Source organism: Marmota marmota, unplaced genomic scaffold, assembly GCF_001458135.2.
Source record: "Marmota marmota marmota unplaced genomic scaffold, marMar, whole genome shotgun sequence".
Lineage (NCBI taxonomy): Eukaryota > Metazoa > Chordata > Mammalia > Rodentia > Sciuridae > Marmota > Marmota marmota.
Genome location: NW_025999946.1, coordinates 314,079 through 342,070, shown reverse-complemented (window position 1 = coordinate 342,070; position 27,992 = coordinate 314,079). Strand labels below are relative to the sequence as shown.

The window sequence follows — 27,992 nt, the reverse complement described above, 5'->3', positions numbered from 1 at the left end:
TAAGAGACAGGAGGGAGGGAGGGAGGGAGGGAAGGAAGGAAGGAAAGAAGGAAGGAAGGAGATTAAAAATCAGGTCCAAGAAGTCACTAAATGCTTCCCACTAATATGGTGGAAATACATATTTTTTTAATATTTATTTTTTAGTTGCAGTTTAACACAATATCTTTATTTTATTTATTTATTTTATGTAGTGCTGAGGATCGAACTCAGGGCCTCGCACATGCTCTACCACTGAGCCCCAGCCCCAGCCTGGAAATACATATTTTTAATAGGTTTTCTAATCACAATCCAGCTTTTTAAACAAGATTTCCATTTGGTATAATTGTAGTTTGGGAGTAAGGTTTAAATCCACCAGTTCTTTCTGTAATTGCATTTTATTTCTGATACAGTAAGCAAAGAACGTGCTAAAGGATACCCGACTATTGTTCATACTAATAAAATTAATTATTCCTTTTAAAAAGTCTATCTATAATGGGATCCTAATTAGAATAAGCTATACTCCATGCATGTATAATATGTCAAAATACACCCTTCTGTTATGTATATCTAAAAAGAACAAATAAAAAAAAAAGAAAAAAAATGCTTCTTCCTATTCGAGAACATGTAGTATTTATTTCTTTGGTAAAGATTTGTAGTTTTCATATAAGTATTGCAGAATTTCAGTTTAGGGTTAGATGTAAGTATTTACATTTTTTATCCCTTTTGAGGAGGCAATATCAGTTACATTTTCTATTTAATTATTGCTTATATATGAAACAGTTCTGAATTTTTTCAGTTATCATGTGTCTGATGGCTTATTGAATCCTTTACTAGTTTAATAGCTGTCTTAATATGTTTTGTGCTGCTCTAACAGAATACCACAGACGGAGACATTTATAAGAAGAAATTTATTGGCTAATAGTCCTAGAGAGTGGGAAGTTTAATGAGAGTTTTTTTGTTGCACCATTGCATGGAAAGACGGGGGGGGGGGAGAGAGAGAGAGACCCCTCCTGAATAAGGCATTAAACCCACTCATGAAACTGGAGCCCTTGTGGTCCAATCATTTCTTAAATGCTCCACCTTCAAATACTATTACATTGATAATTAATTTCAACTTCAGTTTTGGAGGGACAAACATTCTGAACATAGCAATAGCTTTTTAGTGGCTTGTTTCAGACTTAAAATAAATAAGCAATTATATTATATGGAAAAACAAAGTCTTTTCAGCTTGACATCAGACCTGAGTGAGGACCCCAGCCCAGTCACCACCTGGATGAGGCCGCATGCCCCTCGAGTCAGAGCCATGTAGGTGAATGCAGCCAGCCTCCAGATCCGTGGGCAGGACCAGCCACAGTTATTATTGGAAGCAGCTGCTCCAGGGTTGTTCACCACACAATAATGGCGAGCAGACCCTCACCTTGGAGGAAGCCATCTTTGTGGTGCCGGATGTGCAGATCTGTAGAAATCTGAGAAGAGCACAGCTCAGGGAATGGGAGATGGGGTCCATCCTTCCTTCCTCTCCTTGCCAGTCCCAGCAGGATGATAGTTCAAGGACCCAGAGGGCTTAGGCTTCAAGGAAAGATGGGGTGTCCTAAGAGAAAGAGGGGAGAAAGAGGAGATGGTAGGAAGAGATGGAGAAAATAATCTGAGGTACCTGTTGAAGCTTTGCAGAGGCCTGGGGAGAATCCCCACCACCCCCTTTTGTCTGTGAGGAAAACATTCAGGTGCTTTCCATAGGCTCATGCCTGCTTCCTCTTCCCAGCCACAATGTCTCTGAGACTTTCAAGTGTCGCCCACCCCCTTCAGCACTTTCATAGGGGCCACATTTCCAGGAACACAGAAGGGGGCCCGAGCTGAAGAAAAGTGCTTCCTGTGACCAATCCAGGCCTGTCTGACCAGCTATGCATCATGCCAATTACTGAAATGACAAGGTCTGCATAAGAAAGGGTTATTCACAAGCAACCTGGAGACAGGAGAGTGAGTCTCGAATCCCCCTCCTTGGGAAGAATGGAGTTTGGAGATGTCTACAGGCTGAGCCTGGGAGAAGGTGATCCAAGGACCCACGTGGCAGAAGTATTGTCTGTAGTCAACCCAAAGCAAGTGACTAAGAGCAGGTGAATCAGGTCAGGTGATGGCCAGGGGCAAGTCAGGAACCAAGAGCAGATGTAGCCAGGTTCTTACTAGTTTCCTTCGGTGGCCACCAGCCATCTGGGACCTGACCCCAGGCAGCCAAAGAAAAAGAATCCAGAAAGGACCAGGGATGTGGGTTCCAGGAGGCCCCAGCTACTGTAGAGCCCCACCTCTGCTTCCATCAGAACAGACTAGAAGGAACAAGGAAAAAAGGAGCCAGGGTATGTCAAGGCTTGAAGGACAGTGCCATCAGGAGGGATGCCTGGAACCACACGAGGATTAAACACTCCACGAAGGAGGCCTTCCCACAGGCCTCTGTCCTTGGCTTTCCTTGTGAACTGCATGTCCACTGGGGAAGGAGACCAGGGGACATCTTCATGCTTCGGTGTTAGTGACTCATCTGAGCTGGGTTGAGGGCAAGGAATGAGGCTCAGAGGACTCACTGCTGCTCCTGTCCCCTGCTGCCCCAGCCTGAGTGATGGAAACATAGGCAGCATCCTGAGCCACAGGTCAGCCCAGCACCATGATCCCAGCAGGACCTAAAACTACTCCCTGGTACGGGCTCACCCATCCTCAGCCTTCAGAGATGGCCAGGCCACAAGGAGCTGCCCAGGGCAGGGAGTGAGAGAAGCCAGATTGCTCTCACAGTCCTGCAGCTGTGCAATCCAGCCATTCTCTTCTCAGGGTCTTATTATCTCATCTGGGCAGTGAGTATCCTGCCTTCACATTGTGTCTCCCCAACTCCCTGCTTGCTGATCAGATGAGATTACTGTGCAAGGGGATATAAACTGTGAAGGACACTATCAGCCTTGCCTTAGTGCCCAGGAGAGCAAGCTGGAGTTCTTGTAGTTTCTAGCCTATTGGCAGGGGAGACCCACTGCTAAATCATGCAAGTCCACAGGAGTTGGAGTTGAGGCCAGCCTGTGCAATTTGAGCCCCTGTCTCAAAATAAAAAATTAAAAGGGCTGTGAATGTAACTCAGTGATGGAGCACCCCTGGGGTCATTCCTCAGTACTGCATTTAAAAATAAAAAAAGTAGGAGGTAAGGGGACAATCACCATGGGGAAGTGGAGGAGGTTTGAGGGTGGGGCCTGGAACACAAGACTGTGCATTTGCTAAGTGCTCAGTCCCTGCCTGTCCAGCAGACGACACATCAGCTCCATGAAGGATTTAGTCTGCTTTGTTTTCTGCTGTCGCCCTGGTGTACAGAACAGAGCCTGGCACATGGCAGGTGCCTAATGTTGCATCAAGGAATGGATGAAGGAACAGAAGAGGAGAAGGGAAGGCTGTCAGATGAGCTGGACCAGAAAGGATGAGTCAGGGGGGCGGGTAGCATTCCAGGGAGAGGGAACAGCGTGTGCGGACACTCAGGGGCATGATGGTGTCTCTCACATCTGGAGGCAGCTCTAGAAGAGGGAGATGGTGACTCTAGGTTTGGGCATCTGGATCTTTACTCCAAGGACACTGGTGGTGGAATGGGGCACAGGGGGTAGCTACTAACTAGATGTGGTGAGTTTTGGTCTTTGGACAACTTTATTGATACACATTGCACACCCATTTAAAGCATCTAATTCAGTGGTTTTTAATATATTCACAATGAATTTTAGGGCACTTTGTTACCCTAAAGAGAAACTTCTTGCCCATAAGCCATCACCCTCTAGGCCTGCCCTTCCCTCAGCCTAAGCAAGGCTAATCTACTCTCGGGCTCTCTAGACTTGCCTGTTCTGCAGATTTTGTATAAATGGGGTCATACAATATGTGGTCTCCCGTGACTGGCTCCTTTCCCTTGGCATGTCTTCAAAGTTCACCCATGTTGTAGCACGTGTCAATACTTCATGTCTTTCCTTCCTCCCTCCCCCCTCTCTCTCTCTTTCTTTCTTTCTTTTCTTTCCTTCTTTCTTTCTTTCCCTCCCTCCCTCCCTTCCTTCCTTCCTTCCTTCCTTCCTTCCTTCCTTCCTTCCTTCCTTTCTTTCTCTCTTCTTTTTTTTGGTACCAGGGATTGAACCCAAGGGTACTTAACCACTGAGCCACATCCCCGTCCTTTTATATTTTATTTAGGATTAGGGTCTCACTAAGTCACTTAGGGTCTTGCTAAGTTGCTGAGGCTGGTTTCGAACTCACACTCCTCCTGCCCCAGCCTTCCAGTCACTGGGATTACAGGCATTGGCCACTGTGCCCAGCTAATGCTGCATTTCTTTTTATTGCCAAATTATAATCCATCGCATGGATTTGCCACATTTTTGTTTCCCCATTCACCAGTTGATGGACATATAAGTCATTTAGATGTGGCCTTTAAAAACATCCTCCAATGGCTCAAATTAACAAGACTGACAATGCCAGGGGCTGTCATATATGTGGAGCAACCGGAACTTCCACCTATTCCTGGTGGCAGTTCATGATGGGACCACTATTTTGGAAAAGTTTGGTAGTTCCTTATAAAAATAACATATATTGACTATACATCCCAGCAATTCAACATATAGCTCCTTACCCATGAGAAATAAAGATATGTCCAGATAAAAGCTTGTTTACGAAAGGTCAGAGGAGCATTATCCAGAGCAGTCATAGACAGGGGCAGCCGAGTTATTGACCAATAAAAGAATGGATAAACAAATTGAGTTACAATCATAAAATGGAAACTTATCAACAATAAAAGCCACAAAAGTTGAATGAGGGGTGAAAAATGTTGTGGGTGAAAGAAGCCACACATTAGAGAGTATTGCTATGTAACTAATATGAAATTCCATTCTTTGTGAAACTCCTGACTCGGCAAAACTCCTTTGTGGGGTAGACATCAGCACCCTTGTTGTTTGGGAGGCAGGCTGGTTGCCTGGAAGGGATCCAGGAACCTTCTCAGGTGATGGAAATGACTGACTCTTTGACTGAGGTGCTGGTTGCCCAGGGAAATGTATTGGTAAACACTCCTCAAACTCTACCCTTAAGGTCTGTGCATCTTACTGCGCGTCAATCATTTCTGGACCAAGGAGGGGGAAGTGCTCCTCCTGGAAGCTCGATGGTTTGGATTGAGGGGCTGGGGCTGGAGGGCAGCAAGGGCTCCCGAAGCATCTAAGGGGAGAGGCTGTAGCCTGGACCTAGGGCAGGGGCTGCAGAATAGGGAGGACGGATGGCAGGAGGCTGAGGACATATGGAGGGCACCATGGCTGCCTGATTGGCAAGAGGAGGAAAAGGTGAGGGCAACTTGAGGGTTCCTCTCCTGGCACCTGTGATAACCCCTCTGCCCAGTCCCATTCCACCTGTGAGCTTCCTGCCTGAGCCAGCTCAGGTCCTGGCTGTCCCATGGCTGACAGGGAGGCCTCACAAGCTGTCACCTGTGCCTACATCTTATGACACTCCCTGACTCATGAGAGGAGGGGCTCAGGTGATTTTAGCTCAGTGAGGTCAGCAGACGGAACCCTCGGGCTTTCCAGCTGTGATTGCTGCTGGGAGAGCGCAGGAGCTTGGTGAGCCCTCTCAGCTCCAGGGGGTGGAGAACCAGCTGAAGGTGGAGCTCAGCCTCCCTGAGTCACAGAGGAGAGGCTGCTGGGGGCAGGAGACAGCTATGGCCTTCCCTTCCCCACCTGCTCCTACATACCTCTGATTTCATCTGGCAGCTGGCATAGAAGCCAACACAGATCCTCCTTCCCAGGAACACCATTCGAGAGAGTGGCAGGAAGCACATGAGGGGTCACAACCTTTCAAACGGGGCAGCGAAGGGTAGGACAGGGTGGCACAGAAACCCCTGGCAGGCTTCCTGCATATCTCTGCAGGTGAGGTGTGCGTGGCCGGAGGCACACTGGTGGGAAGATCCCAGGTGTGTGTCACCCGGTCCTGATCTTCCCCATCCCACAGCCTTCCCTGTAGGAGCCTCCTCCTCCTCCTCCTCAGCTGATGCAGCCCCCTGGCCTCGGACAAAATTCAGCCTCTTCCCACAAGTTTCCTCCGAAACATCTGGCGCTGAATCCTGATAATCCTGTGGCTTTGAAGGGTGGAACTAACACTGCCTTGGGCTCCTCCCTCTTCCCTGCTGCACCCTGAGTTCTTCTAGAATAAAGGAAATGTGTCTGGTTTCGAAAAAGTTTTATTGAGGTCTAACATATAAATATGGTGAGTGCACACATCATCCATGTCAAGTTAGAACTGCTTACACACATCCACACCACCCAGATTCACAGGACTCTAAAAGGCTCCTGTGTTCCCTTCCAGAGAGCCCCATCCCCACAAAGAACTCTGACTTCTGTCACCATAGATGAGATTTTGCTAATTCTTGTCCTGCCTGCAGATAGAATCATACAGTATATGATTTATCTTCCTCTGGCATGATGTCTGTGAGCTTCATTCATGTTATTACGCATATCCATAATTTATTCCTTTTTATTGCTGAGTAATATTCATTGTTAGGAAGTACATTTACATGTGTCCGTTTTACTGATAATGGGTATTTTGATTGCTTCAAGTTTGGGGTTCTGATAGACTATTAGTGGGGACATACATGCTTATTTCTCTTGGATACATGCCTAGGAGAAGAATTTCTGCGTCATAGATAGGTATATTTTTAGGTTTACTAGATAAGTGCCACACAGTCTTCCACAATGATTGTACCAATTTATACTCCCACAAGCAACATAGGAAAGTTCCAGTTACACCACATCCCCAGCAATCCTTTTTAATTTGAGCCAGTCTGGTAGGTATCTCACTGGGGCTTTACTGTGCTTTTCCCTGATGATTAGTGATGCTGTGTACCTTCTCACATGCTTATGAGTCATTTGGATACCTTTGTGTATGTCTCTGTGTGTGTGAAACTCCTGCACAAGTCATTTGACTACTGTCTATCAGGCTGTTTACCTTTTCTTATTGATTTGTGGGAATTCTTTACATGTACAAGATATATTTGCTCATGTGTATATATTTTTAATATTTCCTCCCACTTCATGGCTTCATTTCTTTCTCTCTTTTTGGCACTGGTGATTGAACCCATGGGCATTTTACCGCTGAGCTACATTCTAGCCTTTTTTTACTTTTTATTTTGAGACAGAAGTTCAAGTTGCTGAGGCTGGCCTTGAACTTGCAATCCTCCTGCCTCAGCCTCCCAAGTCATTGGGACTACAGGCATGTGCCACCTTACCTAGTTCATGGCTTCATTTCTTAATTCCATTTCTGAAGTGATGTTTTCCATTGAATGGGCATGACCTGTGTTCATGAAATCAAAGTCATCCACCTTTTCTCTTGAGCACTGTTGACATCCTCTGTAAGAAACCTTTGACAAGCCTAGGTTTTGTGCTGGTCGGGGTCAAACCAGTTTCCATTCCGTCTTCCCTCTGGTGTCAGAGTTATTTACTCACCCATCCTGGTCCATGCAGCCCATCCGTCCATCAACTTCCCTGCTCAGCCATCATCCACCGGCCTCCATCCATCCACTCACTCATCCATCTACCCATCTATTGATTGATCTGATATTTATTGCTACCACTGAGTGATGACGGGCAGTGAGCGTCTGAGATAGTGGAGCAGTTAGTGAGATGAACTAGACCCCCCAGGAGCTTAAGGCCTGATGGGGGGAAATACAACATTCACAAAATCCTTGACAGAATTCTATCTATCCTCATGTTGTCCTGAAGTCTTTAGCTTTCTTTAGTTTCTGAAACTTTCATTTATTTGTCCTTGTTCTCTGTCTCTCCTTCCAGTATTTGTAGATAGTCTGATTCCCACAGGTCTGAGCGGCAAACAGAAAAGACGGTTCTCTCCTCCCTTGTTTTAGATACGTGGGCTTTACTGAGGTGGTCAGAGATGGTTGGTAGCCCTGGCCCACCACTGGCTTAAATCTTGCTTGTGACCAGGCTGTGCTCAGAGAAGTGACCCCCAGAGGGCATCTCTGATCACTTGTGAGTTTGAAGTCTGGCCCTGTGGGATGGGTAGGCAGCCTAGACTGGCAGCAGAGAGGCACACGGTGGGCCTGCTCAGGAGTTTCTAGGGCTGACAGAGCAGAAAATGAGAGGGGAGAGCAGAAGGGGAGTCCAAATCCCCTGTGAAAGTGTGGATTCTTCCTTCCTGGCTTGAAAATGAGGTAGACTCCAGCTCTTTGCAGCTGGGCCTCAGGTCAAGCTGTGTCCTAAAGGCTTGAGGTGGAGCCGGGGCCAGTAGTGGGGAGGAAAGAGAGCCAGCATCCCTCTTGGGAGGCCCCCATCTGGCCTCTGGCCACCACCTTGGCAAATGCACCTCAGCTCCCTGGCCCGAGCCTCGGCCTACCTCCCTGACCCCTTCCTGGGGACAGTGGCTCAAAACCAAAAATATCAACCAAGAACCTGCCAGCCCTGCCCTTGGCCTGACCAGGCCCCGATTGCTGCTCTGAGGTCTGACTGCCCAGAGCTCCCTGGCAGGCCAGGCTGCAGTCCTGCCTGGGCAGCACCTGCCCTCCCAAGGACACTGGCCTTTTGTTGAGGGAGATGGCTTGTAGGGACAACCCTGAGGAAGGGCTGAACTGAGTGGGACAGGCTGGCGCCAGGCGGGACCGGGAACTCAGCAAACAAGGCTCCTACACAGTAGCCAGTGGGCAAGGGCAGGACAGGACTGTGAGTGACAATCCAGCCACAGAGCCTGATGGGACTAGAACTGGGATCAGAACCAGGCAGCGAGCAACCACTCATGTCCCGCACGAGCAGGTGCCTCCCTGACCTCTCCACACCCAGCTTGGCCCACCTCACAGGGCTCTGCTACCTGGGGCCTCAGGGCCACATCTACTCCTGCCAGTAATGACAGGCCCTCAATCAGGCAGAGAGGCTGAGAGTGGACTCTCTGCTCACTCTTCTGAGCACTTTACCTGTCGCATCTCCTTGGACCCTGGCAGCCACCTTCAGAGAATGTTTTAATAACAGCAATGTAAAGTCACTTTCCCAAGGTCTTCCTGAAAGTCAGGGGGCAGCCCAGCTGTAGGTCAGGCTGTCAGAGCCCACAGCCCTTTTCCCTCCATGCCCAGCAGAGGCTGGTGAGGGAGTAATCTGCTGACTCCAGGAGGTGAGGAGTGTTCTGTGAGTTTCCCGGGGTGATGGCTGTGCTTTAGAACTATTGCTCTAGGCACAGAGTTGGGGCAGAGACAGAGACCTGGGGGCAGAGACAGAGACCTGAGAGCAGATTGTCTCATAATCCAGGAGGATGATCCATGATGACCTAGGGCATGTGGTCCCGGGGGGTCTCCATTCAGAAAAGAACTCGTTGCCCAGCAGCAAAGAGTGCAGAGAGCCAACAGCACCTATAGGAGTCACCTCGAATGTGAAGTCAGACTCTCCGGCAGGCCCAGAACCACTGGGCAGTGGGCCTGGCCAGAGGACGCTGGGGTAGGGTGGGGCTCCCCCATCATAGCCTGTCCTCAGGGGGGCCCAGGCTGGGGCAGACCAGAGTCACCGTCTGAGGCTACCCCTGCCCATCCTGCAGTCCATTCTGTCTTCCCTAAGCAGGGCCCCACCTGGCTGGCCATGGACCCCCGAGGCAGGAAGCCAGTCCAGGGTGGGTGTTAGCAGGGCCCCTCCAGAAAGCAGACACCAAGGCAGGAAAGAGGGAAAGAGAAGGAGACAGAACAGTCCCAATGAGTCATGTGGGACCTTGAGTGATGGAGAGAGGGAAGGAAGGCAGGCAGGAGGGAGGGAGAGAGGAAGGAGGGTCCGTGTGTGGTGCGGATCATGATCCCAAGAGCTGATCCCATATACCATACTCCCCCAAATTCAAATTCTGAAAGTCACAGTCCTGGAAGATTAAAATCCGGAATATTTTGCAAACTACAATTCCTGAAAACCATCATTCCTATGGCAGGGAGTGGGGGGAGGCTACAGAAGAGGGCAGGAAACTGAGCCCCAGGGAAGGCATTGGCCACGCAATAAGCCAGCTATGAAAACTTGAGTTTAAAAATGCCTCATTTGTCGGCATTGATGTTCCTTCCAGCTGATGAGATTCTGGGGGCTTTTAATGAATTAAAGCCACATTTGCCTGAAGCCGCCAGTGAAGTTACTGACTGGTTGAAAAATCATTATGTGCACAGTGGGATAAGAAGATCTTGTGCAGTGAAGTTGAGCTCCCCTCACCAGGGCGGTTCCAGGCACATTCTTGGTCTGCACATGAGTGAGTGCTTGGGGGCTGGGGGCTTCTGTACCCACGGCCACAGAGTCGTGGCATAGAAGATGGAAAATGTAATAGGGAACAGTCATGTCAGCGAGGGAATCAGAAAAGAATTTCAGAAAGAACAGCACCACGTTCAAATGAATGTGAGCAGACTCCCCGGTGAGAGCCGTGCCCTGAAAGAAAGAAAGGGGGAAAAGCAGGTATCAAGCAAGATCGTGAAGGTCCACCCACTCCTGGGAACAGCTCTGTGCAGTTGCCTGTGACCTATCCCTTGAACCCACTGTGTCACAGGCTGAATGCTCTTTTTAGTTTTTCCTTTTTTAGATTTTTCCCATTATTTTAAATTGTCAGCATCATTGTTTACAATTCTCCATGCTGTGTAGTTCATCTTCAAATCATTTCCAATACTGAAGATGTAAACCATATAAAGACTTTTAGAGAGTTCAAATTCATTTGTGTATTTTCTTTTGCAAATCTGACCACGCAAAGTACATTATCACAATGTTGACTTTATGTTCAGGCACTGTGCATGCCTGTAAAAATGTCAAAACTTCCTTAATAAACATAGAGAAAAAAATTGTGTGTATCTACACTTGTGAAAGATAAAATTTTCTTGAATACTCAGCTCTTCAGACAATTGCACACATGGTGGCAACCCATCACGTTTTTTTTTTTTTTTTCCATTATTTATTTACTTTGGGGCACAAAGGGTTGAACTCAGGAGCACTCAACCACTGGACCACGACCCCAGCCCTATTTTGTATTTTACTTAGAGACAGGGTCTCACTGAGTTGATTGTTGCTGAGGCTGGCTTTGAACTCACAATCCTCCTATCTCAGACTCCTGAGCTGGGATTACGGGCATGTGCCACCATGTCCAACTATTTATGAATGTAGTTTGTCTGCTCACAACTGTTATGCCTGTGACTGTTGTTAGAATACCTGAGTCTCTATGCTTGAAAGAGTATGCATGCTATTATTGCCTATATTATTGTATAAAGAGGTCTATGAAGAGCTCTGTCATGTTTTTATGTTTCTCAATAAATTTCTTTTTTTAGATGAAAACAAAAGTCTTTCAAAGATTTTTTTTTAAATGATTCTTTCCTGAGTTATATTTTTGAGATTTTGATCTTTCTGGATTTTATACTTGAGGGATTTTGCTCTTTGGGGATTTCAACAATTGGGATGATGGTGTTTGGGATTGTATCTTTCAGGATCATGATCCAAATCTGGTTGGGTTGGATGCCCTTTGAGGAGCCCACTAGCCAAAATTGGCCATCAGAGGGCTCTGTGTCTCCCAGGAAGGGATGCCGTAGGATGCCTGCTACACTCAGCCATTGGCTTGGGGACAGACATTTGGGCCATAGATTTCAGGGTGCAGCAGACTGGGTGCTCCTTGCAGACAGAGGTGTGAGCCATGCATCCTCAAGGTGCCATATGGGGCAGTCTTGAGGGAGCCTGGGCTGCCACAGAGAAGCACGAACAAGCAAGAGGTATTTTAAAGATAAATGACGAACAATGAAAAAGGCCAGTGATGCCAAATGACATCACATCCCTTTTATGGACATTGCTTTTGACTTCTAGAGAGTTCCAACATTCTTTTTCTTATAATTATTGATCATCAATATCTGGCATTGTGGGGATGGCCTGATCATGCTCTCTAGGTATTTCCTGTTATAGTATTAGAATTTTCCTTATTGATTTCCATGAATCGTTTTGCATTAAAGTTACACATATATCCCAGATATCTTCCCTGGTTGCTCATTTAATCATGTACTTTTCTATAACTTAACTAATTTTCTTTCACAAGTTTAGTGATTTGGGTGAAGCCCCTTGCCCTGTCTTTTCTCTGGCATTGCCTCTCAGTTCCTGGGGACTCCCGAGGTGCCCAGATGGCAGGGCTGAGGGCATCTGTTACAGCTGTCCTTCTTGATTCCTCTGGTGTCATGCAACATCCTTCATTCCATCTGGCTCTGGTCCATTTGCAGAGCCCCTATTGTTATTTCTGAGGCCTTCGGTTCTTTAGGCTTGTGGGTTGTTCTGTGCCCTCTTGGGTCTCCAGGAAATCTGTCCCTTGCTGCCTCTGCCATACCATGGCTGGGGGAGTACTGGAGCTGACCCCAGACACACCACACAACATTCCTAAACCCATCAGGAAAAGGAGGCGTGATCCCTCCCTGGGCTCAACCCACTCAGCGCCAGTCACCTCTGCTTTCAGATTTCTCATTTGGGGGTCCTCGTGCTCCCTCTGTGGGTCTCACTCTGTGCCCTTCTCTTCTTCCTCCAACCTGAGGGTCTCTGGCAGGTTGGGGGAAGATCGAGGTAGAGGCCAGATGGGAAGACGGGCTGAACATTCATGGGTAGTTTCCAAAGCAGGTCTAGGTCCTAAGGAATTTTTTGAAAGATCAAAGCCAAATACTGACATCTTTGTTCTCATTTCTGAGGTACACCTGCTCTGGAGCACAAGGGAACAGGGCAGTGAGGAATACAGAAGGCCAGGTTACTCTGCCCCAGTGAGGCCAGTGGCGCTTTTTGAAGCACAGGTGTAGTAAAGTTAGACCACCAAATAGTTCCACATTTTCCCTTATACTTCCTTTCATTTGCTTCTATGCTTAGAAAATTTGAACCATTTTGAAACCAGTAACCATATACCAATATTCTCTTCTGGCTTTTATTTCTCATGTTACACTTTATTGTCCAAGATGTCAACAAAGGACTTGGATATTGCACTTTGAGATCATATACTGAACTTTCTTCTTCCCCAGGCAGCCTTGACTTAGGGGAACTAAATCAGAGTCTTAGAATTGGAAGGAACCTCCTGGGTCACGACACTGGGTAGGTATACTCTGGGGGCATCTCTGATTGGCATCTCTTGCACACCTCCAGCAACGGGAAACTTATTAAACTGTTGTGCGACACCATTGATGACAGAAAGCTGTTTCACCTAAAGTAACCCAAATCTGGTTCCACTGGACCTGGCTATGGGACCTCTGTGCTGTGGCATCTGACTCAATGCACCTCTCATCTCTTTGGAGGTGGCACTATGTCCACCCCACCTGCTCCTCTAGTGAACAAAGAAGCCAGACCTGCTCTGCATACCCTTGATTCACAGGATCCCTGCCCCATCTCCTTGGGACTTCTGCTGAATTTGCAAGGCTGCCCCCATGGAGCTGAGGCCTCTGTTGTGCTCCTCAGATGTGCCTGGACAAGCCAAATATCAGGACCTGTGACATGGACATTGTCTTAGGAATATAGCCTGTGAGTCAATCAACTATTTGAGCCACGGCTCACTTAAAATCTGAGACATTTGTCACATAAACTGAGATTTCTCTCAGTCTGGCCTTCTGACATTTTATGCTACAATTTAATGACACTAGAGATCATGTTTAAGGCAGGAGCCAAAGTCTAGGCTTAGGCAGAGCAGGACCAAATACCAGCTTCTTGGCCATTTACTTAACATGAAGGAAGGTCCATGTGATCTGGAATGGCTTGTGACACTTCTGTCAGCTTTGGAGGCCACATATATAAAGAGCAGTTAGTGCTAGTTCTCCAGGGCCATGTAGGAATTAATAAATAACATTATAAACACTTGCTGAGTGCAGTTTATTAAATTGCTGTTCTTTGTTATCAAGCACTTAAGGCTTATTTTAATTGGAAGAAGAGATAAACACCTGTGATCAATGGTGGGCAATATCGATGGGAAGGCAAACATCGTTGATTAGAAGAGAATTTATTTCAACAGAGGAAAGAAAGTTCTCAGAATTAGTAAGTAGAGATTAATAGGGTCAGGTCCCTAGACTCAAGAAAACTCTGCCAATCAACAGACCAAGAAAGAGAGAGGAGACTGCAGAATTATGGCTGTTTGCCTCCCTGGGTGGAGAGCCCAGGGTCAGGTGAAGTTTGAGCAAGCCAGCCTTGGCAAGGGCGCAGGCCTTTCCCTAGATAATGAGGTGTTGAGAAAAGCCACTGAAAATCAGCAAACAGTAAATAAGGGTGGGAATGAAGCATGCACAAAGGGCCACTCTAGGCTGGCTTGGGGATGTCTTGGGTCCTGCTGACCAGCTCCTTTTCCTGTTGACCCTGGGTGGGAGCTGTGTGAACAGTCCAGTGCTGTGGGTTTGTGTACAGTTGAGCAGTACAGAACCCACAGCACTGAGCTCTTTACACAATTCCCGCCCAGTGTGGGAGGCTGGCACTGCAGGGCTGGAGGCCAAGGGTAGACTCCCTGGGGCAAGAAGACCTGGGCAGTGGGTGACAGTGCAGACTTTGGAGTCAGCCAAGGGGTCAAGTCCAACTCAGCCACCTGGGATCTATCACATGGGAACCAGAGACCCTCCTGTGCCATTATCATTAGGACTGGATGGCACCATAGATCTATATTACTAAGCACCATGTAAGGTTAGCTGGAAAAAGACTTCATGCACTAGATGAAGTCTGCCATAATCCATCTCAGAGAGCCACAGGAAGCCCACCAAGTCCCGAAGAAAGACAGAGCCAAGACAGAATTCCATTCTCCACTTTGCCTAGTGTGAACCTGGACAACCCAGCTACACTCTCCATGCCGCCATCCCTTTACTTGTAAGACAGGGCTAACAATCTCCTGTGGCTCAAGGGTGTCGCCTTTGTATAGAACCCAGGGCAGAGTTGCAAAATGAGGCTCGAGCCCCCTTGCTGAAGACTTCCTCTAGCTCCTTCCATCTAGCTCCATCCACTCACCTTCAGAGGAATGAGACCAATGAGCCAGCCTACTCCCTGTCTCCACCAAGACAAGGAAGTCCTGTCTTGCAAGGCCAGTTCTCCCTGACTGTGCCTGTGGAGTCTCTGCCAAAAGCAGCTGGTGACTGAAGCTGCTGAGATGGCAGATCAGCAATCAACTGTGTGTGAGGCAATGGAATCTTCAAAAGGCTGTGGCTGGGGGTGGGGGTGGGATGCTTTGTGTATTAGCTATCTATTGCTGCCGAGCAAATGATCCAACACCTAGTGGCTTAAACCAACAATCATGGATTACCAGTTTCTGCAGAGCAGGTATCCAGGCGTGGGCTAGCTGCTGGGCGCCTCTGGCTCAGAGCCTCTCAGGAGGTTGCAGCAGAGCTATGGGCTGGGGCAGTGGTCATCCCAAGTCTCCACTGGAGCTGAAGGATCCACTTCTGAGTCCATCCATGAGGCCACTGGCAGGCTGCAGAAGCTCCATGTCCAAGAACACTGCTGGCAGGCTTTGGGTCCTTACTGTGGGGACCTCCCCATAGGCTGCCTGGTGTCCTCATGACATGGGAGCTGGTGATGTGTGTGTCTCTGTATGGAGAGATGGTGGGGGAGGGGATGGAGAGGACACTCAGAGTAGGAATCAGTCACTTTGAAACCTTTAACGGACCCATCAATGCAGCTGTACTGTGTGCATTAGAATCTGGATCAGTTGATCTACCCTGCACTCAAGGCCAGGGGACTGCACCAGGCTCTCAGGCATCACTGGGAGCCACTTAGAGACTGTCAGTAAGGGCGGGAATGGGGAAAGGGTGCATGACAACTTTTTCTCTATAGAGTGGAGAGAACCCAAACCTAAACACTGGCTGTTTGGGCTGCTCTCCCACCCCCATGTACTTGGAGCCCCCATCTTTCCTACTCTATCAGAAGAGTGCAACCCCGCCCAGCCAGCCTCACAAACTGTGTGGATCAAAAGAAGACACAGCTGGGCGCAGTGTCGCATGCCTGTAATCCCAGCGGCTTGGGAGGCTGAAACAGGAGGATTTCGAGTTCAAAGCCAGCCTCAGCAATGGTGAGGTGTTTAGCCACTCAGTGAGACCCTGTCTCTAAATAAAATACAAGCCTGGGATGGGGATGTGGCTCAGTGGTTGAGTGCCCCTGAGTTCAATCCCCAGTACCCAAAACAAAACAAAACAAAAATCTAGCAGCAGCAGCCACGACACTGAGTGAGTATACTTTCAGGTGAGGAAGACTCCAAATGTCATATGCCAGTTAGAAGCGGGGATGGCATTATTAATTCTCTAAGGAGAGCCTGGGATGGGAAGTAGTAAAAACCCACCCACAAACCCCCACAGGATCCCACCATAAGTTACAATATCATCCATGCAAATCGCCCTTCTCTGAATCCTCAGCTGGCCTGGGCTGGGCAGTATTCATTCATCCATTCACTAATTCATTCATTCATTCATTGATTCCCTGCGCTCCTAGTAGGTTCAAGGGCCTTTGTAATGTTGTTCTTCCTAGTATGAGCAATTCATCGAGGCAGGTGTTATTAACTCGTCATTACATATGAAGAGACTGAGGCATAAAACAAAACAAAAACAAGCAGAATATTTCCCTGAGTTCACACAGCCACCTGTGACTGGGTCCGAATGTCCCCTCTGTGGTCAGGCCACTTGGAGCCTCCCTAGAAGGGACTCTGACTCAGTCACTCTAGCAAATGGCAATGTAACACATTTGATGTAACACATATCACTCTCTGGAAGTCTTTTGATTGTTCTCTCTTTTCCCTAAGAATGTGAGTTTGCCCCTGGGTCCATCGATCACCTATTTCCAGAACCTAGACCAGCATGGAGCCCATGGCAGGGGCTCAGAGAATACGATGGAGGGACGCCATGGGTTCATTTCATGAAGGAAGGAGTGGGGAGCCAGGTCTGCATCAGAGTTCTGCCATCTCCAAAGCCCACGCTGCCAGGCCCAGGCTGGTGGACAGCCTCCCTTTCCCAGCCGCCTGTCTCTCCAGTCCCCGCAGCTCTTCCCCTAGGTGGAGGCCTCTCAGGAAGTCTTCTCAGTCCCTGGGGTCACCCAGCCCACAGTGGACATGCAGAGACTGGAAGGTGAGCTCCCTGGACTTCTGAGTTTGGGTAACTGCGCTGGGGAGATTGAGTCAGAACCAGGCAGCTGGAGTGTGAGCCATTCCCTGCTGAGCCCCCTGGGGGTCTGCGGTGACCTTGATCACACAGGTGAGTGATGTAAGGCCCAGTTGGACTCTTCCCCTTGGGGTGTCTCCCTGATCATTGTGCCTATCACCACCCTGGACCTTAAGGCGGACACCCTGCCCACTCCAGGTCCTGGCCTCTCCCTGCCCTCCATACTGATCTGGGTCCTGGAAGCCAGCACAAGTTACAGCTTTCATATGAACTGCATGAAGCCTGGAGATTCCCCAGGGGAGCAGCCCCAGAGCAAAGCTATCACAATCGCCTCTCAGCAGGGTCACTGAGAACCTCTGTGCCAGGTGCTGGCTCAGACCCCAAGCCCCTCAAGCAGGACCAAGAGAGATGAAGGCCTCCACTACCTACAGACTACTGTGTAGGCAGCAGCCCAGGCCACAGCACTCAGAGTTTGACACTGACAGCAAACGCAGCCTTCAGGACAAAAACTTCACCCTGTGCGGAGCAGGTTTGCCTGCCTTCACCCTGGTTCACCCTGGAGGCCCTCTCTAGCACAACCCTAACTTCACACCCCAGGACATTCACCCCTGCTGTGCAAACAGCCGCCTGTAGCCACAGACACACTGCACTCTAACTGCCTATACCCAGGGTGAAGCTCAGGGCCCAGACACAGGAAGAAAAAGGACCCTGGCAAGAGGGAAGACAGGGATTTGGCTACAGTCCTAGTACTTACTGCCCTGCAGTGTGACCTGGAAAAGTCACTGTACCTCTCTGAGCTTCAGTTCTCTCCCTCAGAACTTAGGAACTCCTGTCCCTGAGGCCTCATCTGGATTGCAGATATGTTGTTTATGGCTCACTAGTGGTTAATTTTATTTTAAAATTAGTTACCAACATTTAAAATTTAGATTTGCATGACATCTGAAGTCTTCAGGTTTTACTGGAGAATGAGAACACCTGGCTGGCTACTCTGGACCCACAGTCCCACCTACAAGCGCTGGCCTGGCAGCAATGACCCTTTAACTGGGTTATGCCTTAGCCATTTGGATAGAGTGTCCCCTCCCCTTTTTACTTATGTCTTCTCCACCGGTATCACAGTTATGTCACCTGCCCAGCTCCCACAAGCACCTTAGTTTGCAGGTGCCAAACATGAATCTGAGCCCAGCACTGCCACTCTGTGAAGCCTTACAGGCACAGTTATAGGATCCCCAGGTGGCAACAACCATCCGCACCCTGGACAAGAAGTCACGCGGGCCAAGTGGGGAGAAACACTGCTGTCTCTGAGGATGACACAGAGTCACAAATAGCTGGGGAGCCAGGTGAGTGCCAACACCTACATGATCTCACCTGGGCCCAGTGTCCTCAAGGGCTGAGCATGTGTTCAGCCATGGCTCAGCCTGGGGACTGTCTCTCTTCCTGATACCACTGAGGACAGCACAGATAGGGATGACATCAACCAAGCCTGTGGGGAAGGTGAACTTTTCTCTGGCTTAGACAGGAGGCAATGATGATGTTTGATTTTCCAAAAAGGGAAGGAGAAATAATCTGAAGGAAGAAAGCTAGGGGTGGGGGCATAGCACCTTCTGTGGCTCTCCAGTGCTATCCAACAGTTTCTGACCTTGGCCTGGCCTCCAGGCTCTGTGATTGGGCCTCTACAGGCCTCTGGGCTCATGCTCAATATCAGTGCCCTGACCTCTCCTTGTCTGGGTTGGCACTGGCTTATTCCCCTCTAGAATCACCTCTTTATATCTTTGGGTCTCTCTCTCAGACACAGTCATGTCAGAGATGATCCCCCAGTGGAAACCTTCTCCCTGATCCCTGAGATCCATAGCTCCTGGCTACCTCCTCGGCTTCTGTATTTCTGGGCCATCTGTCCAAGACTTCTCTCTTGCCTACCCCACTCTGTCCCAATTCCCAGCTCCTTGATGATGGCAAGGAGGACTGACATGCAATAACCCCAATCCTGAAGTCAGACAGATAGGGCGCAGCTCCAACACCGTCCTTGGGCCATTCACTCCCCTAATTCTTGGGGCCTGTGTTTCCCATCTGTAAATGGGGTTGCCTTTCAGGCAGATGTGATAGGCAGGTGAGCTTAGGGCTGGGGAAATACAGAGTGGAAGTGGTTGTGTGAATGATAGCAGCTCTCCTTGGGTAGGACTGCTCATGCAGCATCAGGGTGGGGAATAAACTAAGGTCCTAAGAGCAGGCTTGAGAGAGAGCAGTGTTCCAAAGACCCCTGTTGATATGGTCGGGGGCTGTGTGAGCTCAGGGGCTGGGGTTGGCTGCTGGGGGCCTTGGCTCTCAGAAAGCTTCACTGCAGGGCCTGGGAGATGAGCCACTGCCCTCCCTCAAATCTACAGTGTGTCTGAATATTAGAGGGGTCTGGGCGACACACTAAGGGATTAGGTGGGGTAGGGAGCAAGTGGGTGCCCCATTCAGGCCTGCTTACTTCAGGACACAATCACAAGAAAAGAGGGGCCACTCCCCAGGGCAAAGTGAGGCCCCAAGCTGGACTGGGACCTAGGCAGCATCCCACTGAGGCTTCAATGAATGCCCAGACTCCTGCTAGGACAGAAATATAGACAAGGGGGTTGTGAATTTCCAGAAAAGGGGTCAAGCTTGCATGCTCAGGAGGCTAGGACACTGCTCTGCCTAGCATATGGCTGCCCAACCCCTTCCCATAAGCTGACTCAAGGACTGGGGTAGGTTAGTCCAGAGCAGGTCCCAGCTCAAGTCCACCTGCCTCCAAGAATTTGCTTCCTTCTCTTGTTACCTCAGGCCTCTGGGCCCCTGCAGTTGACACTCCTAGCTGTCTGGGTCCTAAGTCCCAAATAGTTGGCCTACATTATCCATTACTAACACTCTTGGGCACAGTGCTAACAGTTGATTAATTCCTCTTTCTCCTTCATTTTTTCCCCTTAGAACAGACTTGGTTAGAAAGCAGGGTAAGGGTTATCATCACTCCTTTACTAGGTATCTGGAAGGATTGGCACTGACTGGTAGCGGGACTCTAGGATCCTCTAGGGTCAAAAAACTGCTCTTTCTGGGCCAGTTTCTCATCAGCAGAGTACAGGGGTGAGCCCAGATTCCCTCTCAGACCCTTGCTGGTACTCTTTTACTAAGGGCCTCCTGTGCTTCCCAGGTTGTATGAAGTAATTTGGGGTTTAAATCCCCTGCTGTGGTCCCCCTCTCTGAGGTCCCTTCTCTTCTGTGTCATGTTTTGTCACTTTCCTTTGCACTCCCTATGGGATGGCTGCTGTGCATCTACCTGCAGGTGCTGTGAGTTTGGACAGGAGCTCTCTATTTCAGGGTGAGTGTTGGTGGGAGGGAACGCCACCCGCCTGGCCTGGCTTGTGTGGACCACCAGAGCTGTCAGTCTGTGGGTTTGGGGAGGAGGAGTCAGCCTCAGAGGGCTTTGGACCTGGCAGGAGCACTGTAGGACCACAGTGCATTTCTGGAAGAGGGTCTGGTCTCTAGAAGCATCTAGAGATAGGCTCAGATCAGGACAAGGAGGCCTGTGGTCACTTTGTGAGGTAACTTGCAAGATGTCTCTGCTTATCTGCTTCCTCCTACCTGCCCTATCCCTCTCTAATCAGTTCTCTGATCTCCACCTTTCTCTAACTCTCAGTGCTATCATCTTTCTGTATTTCTGTCTGCAGCACCTCTGGGGAGAGTGGTGGCAGGGGGTCATTTGGCTTGAGTTGTCTCTATATACAGGGCACAAAGGTAGACTTCCATTATATTAGAAGAAAAACATGGATGGTCATATTTTCAGTTAACCATGAAGTCAGGATTTTTTCTTTTATTCATTTTTTAAAATATTTATTTGTTAGTTTTAGGTGGACACTATATCTTTATTTTATTTTTATGTGGTGCTGAGGATCGAACCCAGTGCCTCATGCATGCTAGACAAGCACTCTACCACTGAGCCACAACCCCATCCCGGATTTTTTCCTTTTAAAATAGGAAATTTTAAAAATCTATTGAGATCCTCATAAAAATGGAGCTGCATGGTTGTGCAAGAGACTTGAAGCTCCTCAGCTCCACGAACTGGCTGCCCCGTCCTATGTGGCCAGCAGGGGTCGCCCGCGGACAAGCCTGGAGGGGGTGTGACGGAGGCGGAGCCTCGAAGCCGGCCGGGCCAATAAAAGTGGCGGCGCGCGGTCATCAAGGATCGCTTCCTGGGAGTGTGACCTCTGCTGCCGTAGTCTTCTCTCGCATCGCTTCCCGCCCCAATCGCGCCCGCAATGTTGGCGCTGCGTTGCGGCTCCCGCCTGTTTGGCCTGCTCCCAGTCCCTCGCTCCGCGCCGCTGCGCCTCTCGGCTGCCCGCACCTGCAGCAGCGGCGGCGCCCACAACCCACCCTCTTCCTCCTCCGGGAACCCGCTTGTGTACCTGGATGTCGGCGCCGATGGGCAGCCACTCGGCCGCGTGGTGCTGGAGGTAAGCCACTCGCCCCGACAGGGCTGGCCTGGGCGTGCGGGATCGTCCTGGGGCAGCCCTGGACCCCGGCCCTCTGCTGTGCCCGGCGCGCTTGATGACCTTGAGCCTCCCACCTCCGGGCCCTGGACCTCAGTTTCCCCCTCTCTGAGAAGGTATATCAGCTTAGTCTCATGCAGCCTCCCGCGGAATTGTGGAAGCGTTAGGAAAGACCTGTAGGGAGGTCGAAGCTCAAGGTCAGCCTGTAGAGGGTGAAGGCCCAGCGCCACGCTGCCGGCGGGCTGGGGGAGGGGTGCCGAGGCCCATTAGACCCGGGTCTGTGCGCTGAGCTCCCAGGTGTCGGTCTGGTACCGGCCGCAGGCCCGCTGGGCGCTCACGTGGCAGCCCTTGCATAACACCAGGTGCTCCCTGGGTCTGCGCAGCCGTCCCGCCCACACTCGAGGCGCGGGCTGCTGGGTAATGGAAGGGAGAAGTGGCTTAGGCCGTGACCCTCCTCTTCTGGGTGGTGAGTGCCCAGCAGGCCACGGCCGGACCACCGGGTGAACTCGGGATGGCGCTCCTGAGAATGGGGCAGTGTGCCTGGAGTCCCAGTCCTAGCCTCCTTCTAGGAGTGGACACTCAGCACCTGCCTCTCTCCCTTTCAGAAGCAAGAAACACATGATCTACAGAGTAATGGAGAGGAAGCCCTAGCCTATCCCCACTTTGAATAAAGGGGTCAGTTAGTATGGATTATCTGGTTTCCTGGGAATCCTTGGTATTTATTTATTTATTTCTCTTTTGGGAAATGGGGAGTATCCTCCCTGCCCTCATTTACTGTAAGAATGATCTTTGAAGCTGAGAGGCAAGCGGCCTCCTTGGGTGGAGCTCCAACCTCCCTTCCTTACCCATACCTTCCTGCCTTTCTCTGGGCCTCAGTTTCCCATCTGTGCATCCAGGAGCTTGGACTGGCATCTTCCTAGTCTAGGCCCTGAGTCTCTAACGGTTTGGGGCCAGTCCCTCTGTCAGTTCTGCCCCGGAAGTGGGAAGTGGGCCAGGGTGATATTGTTAGTCCCTTCTGATAAATTAGGAAACTGAGGCTGCCTCCTCCCAGCCCTGGGTTCAGGAAGTGGCTGCCAGAAATGATAACTGCTTAGGCTGCCTCCTGGAGGGAGGGTTGGAGTAACAGGAGTGGAATGGCCATGTGGTTCTTTCTCACACTTCCTTGGCCACTGTGGGATTAGGGTGGTGAGGAGGCTCCTTTCTGCGCCTACCTCTGGACTAACTATCTTCTTTTGTCCCTCTTCTCTCCCCATAGCTAAAAGCAGATGTTGTACCAAAAACAGCAGGTAAGGGCAACTTAGTGTCCAGATGGAAGGGAGTAGGTGAAGTAAGTCCTGTGGGCTGGTGGGAAGTGTTTTGGCTCAGAAACCATGATCAGGTGGGAGTTCCACTTGAAGCTCAGCTGCTGGGTGCCATGGGGTGACCTTCTTTCTCTCTGAGCCTCATGTTGGCTCTGCCCGCCTGTCTGGTAGTAGCTGAGACCCTCAGAACCAGTGGAAGGCACATGTAAATTCCCAGAGACAACTCCTCCCTTCTGCCCAATGTGCCCACAGCCCTGGGATTCCTTGTCCCTGTGACCTGGTTAGCTTAGCCAGGACTGTATACTCTTGTCACATGTTTGGGTACTGGGGTTAGAGAGGGAAGTGACTTGTCCCAGTCATAGGTGAATCAGGCAGAGCAGATCCAGGAAGTGGGCCAGGGTCTGCCAATCTCCAGCTCACCTCCTGGGGGACCCAAGGCTGCTGGTCCCTGAGGTTGGGGACTCATCTGGTTGACCTGCCTCTCCCTCTACCCCTCAGAGAACTTCAGAGCCCTGTGCACTGGTGAGAAGGGCTTCGGCTACAAAGGCTCGACCTTCCACAGGGTGATTCCTTCCTTCATGTGCCAGGTAACACAGCCCTCTGTGCCTCTTTGCATGTGGAGCTGCCTCCAAGGATTATTGTAAACATTAATAGTGTGGGTGCCAGTTGTAGAAGGTCAGGGGCAGAGGGCTCTTCTCATTGCTCTCTTGCCTTGTCCTTTCACTCTGACAGGCCGCAGCTTGTCCGGGTTGCTATGACCCTTGCCTGCCCCAGAAATTAGGCAATGGGGCCAGTGGCAGGATGGCCTTGCCTAGCTGCATAGGGAGATTAATGGCTTCAAGGGACAAGCTGGGTTGGGGTATGGATGCGCACAGGGAATGGACCTTAAGGCTTTGAAGGGGCAGCAGTCCCTGGCCTTCTCCTTTTGCATAATACCTTGAACACTGGACAAAGGGGATGGAGAGAAAGAGGTAGGAGGAGGAAGACAGGGTGCAGAGAGGAATGTGCATGCCTGAACTTGGAGCTTCTGTTCCATGAAGGACATTTTTCTCTGTTAAGTGAATGTGCTTTTTAGTAATATGTCTTACTCGTTTTTCAAAAGAGTTAGTATTGCTGTGTCAGAGGCTTGGGGATTAGGGTTGGCAGCAAGAACTTCCCAGGGGTCAGGACCTGGGCAGTGTTGGGATTGCCTTCTCTTTGGCAGACCTTCAAAGTCAGGGGTTAATGTCCTGGGGCCAGTGGAGCCTAAAGGCAGGGGCATGGATGGTGTGATTTTTCTGAAATTTTGCCCAGAATTCCATCCCCATTCCCTCCACCCTGACCCAGTGGCTGGCAGTGGATTGGGTCCGATGCTCCTGGCATTGTGTGATGCCTATATATGTGTTGAATGGGGTGAGGGCAGAAAAGGGCAGACAGGGCTGTGGCTGTGGGCCCAGCTGGGCCCAGCCCTTTGGCCTTTCTGCTGCAGAGCTTACAGTTCTTCCTTTGGCTGAGGGGTGAAGCAGGAGCTAAGGTGGCTATCCTGAGTCAAGATAAGGACTTCCAAATTTGGAGAGCTTTCTGTGGCATGAGGTAATGGCCCTCAGAGACCCAGACCTGATGTCTGGGGACACCTGCCAGGCATCTGTGGATGCTTTAGCTGGACTGGGTAGGTTGTTTGGTTCACCTGAGTATCACATCTCAGGAAAACTGCAGTGTGGCCATGGCCAGAGACTGGCACAGGGCAGTCACATGATTATTCTGGTCAGAGCACTCCAAGGAAGTCCTGGATCTTAGGCAATCTCTGAGGAAGGATGCCAGCCCTGGGGGACCCTGTTCTGGGTGTTCCAAACAGCACCCCTGGACATGAAGCCAGGACAGGGAATGTGATTAGCCTCAGGAACTGACCCCGGCCAGCTGCTGTTCCCCTAGACCACACTCAGGAACATGGCCTCTGGCTACTTCCTTGTTACCCTCTAAGAGCTGTATGTTGAAAATCCTGGGTCACTAAGAAACAGTCCAGAATGGTTCATTGGAGGATTACTTACAAATTACCTCAGACAAAAAAAAAGCTCACTGTTCAAGGGTCGTTGTTATAACAGAAAATACTTAACTATACTTTATTTTTGCTCATTTTCCTCATTATTTTACTAGTCCTCATTTCACTGGATGCCTATCAGGCTGGGGGGGCCCTGAGTGGGTTGGGGGCTGCTGGCAGTGCCAGAGAACCATCTCCCGCCAGCTTGGTATAGGACCACTTAGAGGGTGCTTTTGTGCAGGCAGGTGACTTCACCAACCACAATGGCACTGGGGGCAAGTCCATCTACGGGAGCCGCTTTCCTGACGAGAACTTCACACTGAAGCATGTGGGGCCAGGTGAGTGGCACTGCTGTCCTCCTCTCTAAGCTCCCAGTTGCGGCCCCAGGAGGCTGCAGTCTGATCTCAGGGTGCCCCTCCCTTCCTTCAGCGTCCCCTGGGGTGGCTTAGCACTCTGGCCTGTTGGGTTTTCCTGGAGTTTTCTCCTTCCAGGTTCTGACTTTGGAATACTGCCTTCCCCTTGGGAACCTGGATGGGGAGGGCCTTTAAGCAGAAACCCTGCATGTTATCCCCTGAGAGACCATGGTGGAGTGTGGAAAAGTCTAGAAGTCAGGACTGGGGATCCTGCTCAGCTCTTTCATTGAGAGCTTCCCCAAGGCCCTTTCCTTGAAGGCAGCAAGGGCAGGCATGTTGGGCCTGCTTCTCTTCTGGTTTTCTGATCTGCAGACTCAGACGTCCTTGATGTGGTTTAAGCCATTGTCTCTTCTGAATGGCTTCCTAGTGAGATGCCCCCTGGGGTGTTGTGGCTCACCTCTGCTTGTTTTGACAGGTGTTCTGTCCATGGCAAATGCAGGCCCCAACACCAATGGCTCCCAGTTCTTCATTTGCACAATAAAGACAGACTGGTGAGTTCCCCACCCCAGGCCCTCTGGGGTGAGGGATGCCCTTATGGAGGGAGGGAGGAGACTTTGTGCATGTCCCATCTGGGACACTAGCCCTCTCCTGTGTGTCTATATGAGAGAGTTAGTGAAAGGATTGAGGGAGAATTCGGGTTGTCCTACAACTCTGTCATAATCAGACTTCTGTCATTGCTGTGTATTTTGCGCCCACACACAAGAGGGTTTCTCTGCCACACGCTCTTGGAAAATGCCGCAGCCAGCAGGGCTCACCTTGGCCTGAGTAGAAGCAGGTTCCCCCCTGGTTTAGTCCAAGCCACCACTCCTCATCATGGGCTGTACCTTGGAAAACACCGCAGTAGATGGTTGGATTTCATGGCAGGTTTTCATCGAGCCCTGTGTTAGCTCAGGCCTGTAGATAACTCCCTTCTGGCCCCCTTTCCCACATGCCTGTGGGCTCCGGGGATGTCTTTTCCCTGGCAAATCTTCTATTAAGAGATAAGTTTCTTTGTTCGGAGTCCCTAGTGTTCTAGCCCTGGGCCACTGGGGTTGGGGGGGCCCAACAGCTGGCTGGGAGCCAAGACTTAAGCTCATTTCCAGGATTTCCTAGGTGGGATGCACACCTCCTAGTCTCTCCCTTTCAATCAAGAAAGATGGGACATCAGGGCTGGGCGGTCTGTCTTGCTGCCCGTCTTCTCTCCTTCCATGGAGCCTTTAATGGGCCTTCCACTTCCACCTTTGGCTGTTACACTCTTGACTTCACTGGAGCAGGCCTTTCACATTCTTGGAACTTTCTCAAATCAAGAGTTGCTCAGGGCTTCTGTGTCCCTCCACACCTGTTATGTTGGCTCTCGTTTCACAGTTCCTGACTGTGAAAGAGGTTCCCTTGTGTAGACATCTTACTTCAGTGTAGTTCAATATCCCATCATCTCCCCGGGCAGAACACTTGTCACAGACAGCTCACTTATCAGAGACCAGGTTACCAGGGTTCAGGCCAAGTGGCCTGAGGCAAGGTCTCAGTGTGTGTGGCAGAACCTGTCTTGGGAACTGGGCAACTGCTGGAGTGTGTTGGGGGAGCTCAGCAGGGTTTGGGGGCATCAGGAGTGAATCAGTGGGGTCTATCAGAATTGGCAGATGTTCCCATGACTGAGTGGCTGGGCTGTTGAGTGACATTGTGCTATTCTTGTGTCTGCTTGTCTCGCACCCCAGGCTGGATGGCAAGCATGTTGTGTTCGGCCACGTCAAAGAGGGCATGGACGTTGTGAAGAAAATTGAATCTTTTGGTTCAAAGAGTGGGAAGACATCCAAGAAGATTGTCATCACAGACTGTGGCCAGCTGAGCTAACCCGCAGCCAAGGTGCTGGGATGGCAGCTAGGACTTGTCCAGGTTACTGCCCAGGGCTCTTAGCGGAGGTGCCCCAAAGAGCTGCCAGTGCTGGCTCCGCTGTCATTGTGTGTGAGCTTGAGGAAGGCTTGGGGACACACCCCTCCGCAGGACCCCAGGGTACTCTCCTGATGTTCCCCCTCACGACCCCATTTCTGGGCATCTAATATGACATCAGGCCACACACCCCTCATCAAGCATTGCTGATGATCGCCCAGCCCAAGTTCATCTGTGTCATGGGTGGTGGTGGTGACAGGTGAGCGTCCAGTGAAGGTTTCTACCTTATCCTTGACCTGGGGGACAACCACTTGCTGCAAAAGGGCTATGATACCTGTTCAATGTTGTCTTCCTAATTGTAATAATTTTATAAAATTGCCTAGAAATGAAGCTGTGACACTATATCATGCTGTGATGTGACTGAGTTGGTGGCACAGGACTCAGAACCTGAGAGCCTGACCTTTGAGACATAACTCAGGGCTTTTGTAGAAGCTCCCAAGATGCCTTTCCTTCCATCACTGTGAATCCTGTTGGTTTGCTGCTCTCATTTTTGAGGAGGGTCTGCGGGTGGAAGCAGGTGACTCTGGGAACAAACCTATTGCTAGCTGTGCCAAGTCAATGTGAATCACTGTCAAAAATGGAAGTGGCTTGTAAGTGCCCTGTCCTCAGGAGGAAAGTATTTCCTGGTGGGCTTTGCTTTTTATGTGTGTTGAATAAATTGAAACTACTGATGATGTATATAAAAGATTTCTAGAACATTCAGTGTTCACCTTAAATGTGATAATAAATCCTATTTTCTACAAAAGACTGGTGTCTGTGGATTTAGAAAGAAATTGA

At 50.0% G+C, this 27,992-nt stretch overlaps 1 protein-coding gene and 1 long non-coding RNA gene across 2 annotated transcripts; one reads left to right on the top strand and one right to left on the bottom strand.

The window, feature by feature from the left end:
- Window positions 1-33: 33 nt before the first annotated feature.
- Window positions 34-21,893, bottom strand: LOC125616466. Its single transcript, XR_007347090.1, has 3 exons — window positions 21,478-21,893; window positions 15,223-15,506; window positions 34-1,570 (listed from the first exon to the last, which is right to left on the bottom strand). It is a non-coding gene; the product is annotated as an uncharacterized LOC125616466 (long non-coding RNA).
- Ppif (peptidylprolyl isomerase F) lies at window positions 21,244-27,960 on the top strand. The gene is made up of 6 exons (XM_015504585.2): window positions 21,244-21,525; window positions 22,817-22,847; window positions 23,361-23,449; window positions 25,121-25,217; window positions 25,708-25,783; window positions 26,984-27,960. The coding sequence occupies exons 1-6, from the start codon at window positions 21,331-21,333 to the stop codon at window positions 27,117-27,119; spliced, it is 624 nt and encodes a 207-aa protein (XP_015360071.1). The 5' UTR covers window positions 21,244-21,330; the 3' UTR covers window positions 27,120-27,960.
- The last annotated feature ends 32 nt before the right edge of the window (window positions 27,961-27,992 follow it).